Source organism: Sorex araneus, chromosome 8 (genome assembly GCF_027595985.1).
Source record: "Sorex araneus isolate mSorAra2 chromosome 8, mSorAra2.pri, whole genome shotgun sequence".
NCBI lineage: Eukaryota > Metazoa > Chordata > Mammalia > Eulipotyphla > Soricidae > Sorex > Sorex araneus.
In genome coordinates, this window is record NC_073309.1 from 1,690,281 (window position 1) to 1,694,485 (window position 4,205).

The 4,205-nt window shown below is 73.8% G+C and overlaps 1 protein-coding gene across 1 annotated transcript; it reads right to left on the reverse strand.

Moving 5' to 3' along the window:
• Positions 1–240: 240 nt before the first annotated feature.
• MLYCD (malonyl-CoA decarboxylase) lies at positions 241–3,954 on the reverse strand. Its single transcript, XM_055145596.1, has 5 exons — positions 3,442–3,954; positions 1,592–1,704; positions 1,235–1,391; positions 1,008–1,154; positions 241–912 (listed from the first exon to the last, which is right to left on the reverse strand). Exons 1-5 carry the CDS (start codon positions 3,952–3,954, stop codon positions 385–387), a joined length of 1,458 nt encoding a protein of 485 aa, XP_055001571.1. The 3' UTR covers positions 241–384.
• Between the last annotated feature and the right edge of the window lie 251 nt (positions 3,955–4,205).

Here is a 4,205-nt window from a genome sequence, read left to right on the forward strand (position 1 = left end):
CTCACCCCTGCACATCCACACCCCGCACTCACACCCCACACCCCACACACACACACCCGCAGAGGCGCCTACAGGCGCAGGACACACACCCACACGTGTGCAAACACACCCACCCGGGCGCATCCCCGCGTGTGACCTGACACACCCACACACAACACACGCCCCCGTCCACCGTGGGCACACCCGCTCTCCCCCGGGGCTGGACGGAGGCGGACGCGCCCCCAGAGACACTGCACGCTCTGCGACACGCCCGTCTTTTACTGCCCCGTCCTCCGAGCCGGGTCCGAGTCACCGCGAGGAGCCCTGAGCGGCGGCACCCCCGGTGCGCGCCAAAGTCCCGAGGGCGGGGGCCGTGCCGGGGGCGGGGTCCCGGCGGTGGCGGCCCTACAGCTTGCTGTGCTTCTGGAACTGGGCCACCAGCCCCAGCACCTGCTCCGACGCCGGGATGCTCTTGGCGCCCAGGTAGGCCGTGCTGTTGGCGGCCGTCTCCTCCAGGAAGTAGCGGTAGTTGGCCATGAGCCCGCAGGAGCCCGCCAGCCCCCGCGCGCTGGTGTCCGCCAGCCAGTTGAGGCGCCAGAGCACCGCGCCGTTCTGCAGGTGGAAGTTGGCCACGGGGTCGAGGGCGTAGCCGCGGTGCTTCTCGCCGTACAGGTACCAGGCGCAGAGCCGCAGCAGGGGCCCGCGCAGCGCCCGCGCCAGCTCCGCCGACTGCACCCAGTCGCCGCCGGCCAGCAGGCGCCGCAGCGCGTCGGGCAGCGGGCCCCCGGCCAGCGCCTGCAGCTCCTGCCGCTCCGAGTCCGAGAAGAGCTCGCCGGCGCCCGGGTCCCGCGTGCCCAGCCGGCCCAGCAGCCACTTGGTGAAGCCGGGGATGGGCGACAGGCTGGAGAAGGCGCCCAGCTGCGGGAACTCCCTCTGCACAGGGGCACAGCGGGCACAGCGGGCGTCACGGGCGGCCCCGCACCCACCCCCCCCGCCCCCGCCGCCCGCCCCGGGAGGCCGGGCCCCACCTGCAGCTCCTTCACCACGCGCTTGATGAGGAAGGAGCCCAGCTCCACGCCCTTCAGGCCCGGCTGCGTGAGGCTGATGGAGTAGAACACGGCGGCCTGCACGCGGCCCGGCTGCTCCGCCTCCGCGGGCGGCGCCTCCACGATCTCCTGCAAGGCCGCGGGGTGGGGGGGTGAGGGTCCCCGTCTCCCCCCACCCCCGTGGCCAGGGCGCCCAGGGGGGCCGGTACCTGGATGGCGCTGGAGATGTCCCGGGTCAGAGCCACGTACAGCACCACCAGCGGGTCCTCGGGGCTGGTGCAGTGGGAGAAGAAGTAGCACCTCCGGTAGGGGCCCACGCGCTGCTTCATGTCCATCCAGTCCTTGACCGGGTGCACGGCCTCCGACCTGCGGCACGGGCGTCAGCACCCCGGCACACGCAGCGCCCCCTGCAGGCCGCCCCGCGACTGCCAGGCAAACAGGGGGAGAGGGGGGAGGGGAGGGCGGGAGGGGCGGGGAGGAGGGTCAGGGAGGAGGCACGGCGAGGCGGGCAGGGGGCGGGGAGGAGGGCGCAGGGCAGGGGGCGGGCCGGGCGGGCGCCTACTCACTCGCTGATCTTCTGCAGGACCTCGCAGGGCGAGTGCCAGGTGAGGCGCTCGAGGCAGAGGAAGCCCTGGGAGAACCACTCGGACAGCAGCGCCCGCAGCACCCCGTTCATCTCCTGGGGAGGGGCAGCCGCGTCCAGGACCGCCCCGGCCCCACCCCGCCCCCAAGGGGCCCCTGCACGGCCCTGGGTGCGACAGACCCCCCGGGGGTCAGCGCCCCGTGCTCTGCCTCCCCAGGACGCGCCGATGAGGGTGAGGGATTCCCGGGGCCAGGGTGGCCTGCGGGGGCCGTTCGGCGCCTGCCCTGCTTGCGGCTGACCCGGGGGTCCCCCAGCCGGCAGGGGTGAGCCCTGAGCAGTGCCGGGTGTGGCTCAAGCCCGCCCCGAGGCAAGAACAGAGACGGGTGGGGGTGGGGAGTGGGGGAGGCACGGGCGCGGGAGGCCCCCCAGGGGGCCGGCCACCTTCCCCCCAGGTCTCAGCCACACGCGAGACCCAGCGGGCCTGTCCAGGCGCTGGGCTCCAGCCACACTGCGGCGCAGGGGTGCGACACGGGCGACCTTCCTGTCCCTTCCCTCATCCCTCCCACTGCAGGCGGGTGGCTGGGGCGGGGTCCCGGGGACTCCTGGCCAACCGCCCCCGCCCCCACACTCAGGCCCGACCCCCACAGCAGGCCAGCACACGGACTGACGAGGGGCAAATGCCCGGGGGGGCGGCCACGTGGGTCCACACGGTCCCTGCGTGCCGGACGCCAGCACCACAGCCCCCGACCCGCACTCCCGGGTTCCTCTGGGCTGTGCAGGGGAAGGTCTCACATCCCACACGCCACACAGTACCGGGCGCACACGTGGTCATACGTGCACAAGCCATGCCCCACTGCTCTGGGTCTAAGGATGCCCCTGCCCCGCCCCCGAAAGTGTCCCACAGGCGCCACTGGGCACCGCTTCCGAGTCCATCACCCAGAGGTGTGTGTGTGTGTGTGTGTGTGTGTGTGTGTGTGTATGTAGTGACTCCCTGCTCTCGTGGACTTTTGTGTGTGTGTGTCTGTGTGTGTGGTGACTCCCTGCTCAGGTGGACGTGTGTGTGTGTGTATGTAGTGGCTCCCTGCTTGGGTGAACGTGTGTGTTTGTGTGCGTGTGTGTGTGTAGTGACTCCCTGCTCGGGTGGACGTGTGTGTGTGTGTGTGTGTGCGTGTGTGTGTAGTGACTCCCTGCTCTGGCGGGCCAGCACGCCCGACTATCTCAGCCTCCCGCCAGGTGCCGTGGCTTCACCCATCCAGCCCTGTCCCCCCACTGCAGGGACACCCCCGCTGGCCGGCACCTCTGGGGTGACCGCCAGCGCCAGCACACAGGACACAATCGCCCGCCGGGCTCAGGGCAAAGCCACCACCTGCTTGGCCGGCAAACCTGACCCACAGCCTGAGGAGCAGGTGCGCGCGGGCGGGAGCGGGGAAGCGGCTGAGCACCGCGGTGGGGAGGACCCGGGTCTCTTCCCCAGGCAGGGCGGGGACCAGCAAGGGTCCCGCTGTCGAGGCCTTAGATGACTCTGGCAGGGCCGCTCAGCAGGTGCTGTCTTAAAACGCTGCACCCTGCAAAGTCTGGGGTGTCCGAGACTCCCAGAGCACTGTTAAGGTCGCGGTCCCGAGTCGGGGGCTACCGTGAGCTCCCGCGCCCGGTCTCCCCGCCCGCCCCCCGGGAACCTCAGGGCCGTGGTTTAGCCCCGAAGCGCTGAGAAGGACCAGAAGACGGGGGTGGTCTCCCCGCCCCCTTCCTGCAAGAGTGGAGCTCTGCCCACTTGCGATGCGCGTGTGCGTGCGTGTGCGTGTGCCACCTGTCGGCGCCCGGCCGGGGCCTTACCCGCACGTGCGGCCCGTCCAGCAGCTTGCGGGCCTGCGCCTCGAGCAGGTCCGCGCGCAGCCGCACCAGGAAGCGCACGCCGCCGTCCAGCTTGCCGATGTGCTGGAAGAGGCCGCGGTAGCGCGGCACGAGCGCGTGGCGCAGCCGGTCCTCGGCCAGCAGCAGCGCGGCGTCCTCCCGCGGGCGCGCGCGCAGCTGCAGCAGCCCGGCGCAGTGCTCGGCCACCTGCCCGTGGTCCACGCCGAAGCCGCGCGCCAGGCGGCCCAGCAGCTGCGCCCGCTCGGCCGCGCGCGCCAGGCCGCCGTAGAAGCTCACGAAGTCGGCGCACTGGCCCTCGGCGGGCGCGGCCGTGCGCTCGCGCAGCTCGTAGGCGGGCGCGGCGGGCACGGCGCGGCGCAGCAGCTCGTCCATGGCGCGCTCGGGGGCCGCCCGCGCGCTGCGGGCCCGGGGCGGCGGCGGCGGCGGCGCGAGCCGCGGCGGGAGGACGCGCCGCCAGCGCCCGAGGCCGCGCATCCCGCTCGGCCGCCGGCCCCGCCGCGCTTCCGCCTTCCGGCTTCCGGCGGCCGGCGCGCGCCGCGCCCATTGGCCCAGCCCCGCGGCCGGCGGCCAATCCGGCGCCCGAGCGGCGGGGGCGGGGCGCGGCGGGGCGTGGCCCGCGGCCAAGTGCCGGCAAAGGTCGGCGCGGGGACTCCGGCGCGGCCAAAGTCACCGCGCCGGGCTCGGAGCCCGGAGAGCGCGCCCCGAGGGGCCTGCGGCGGGCGCCC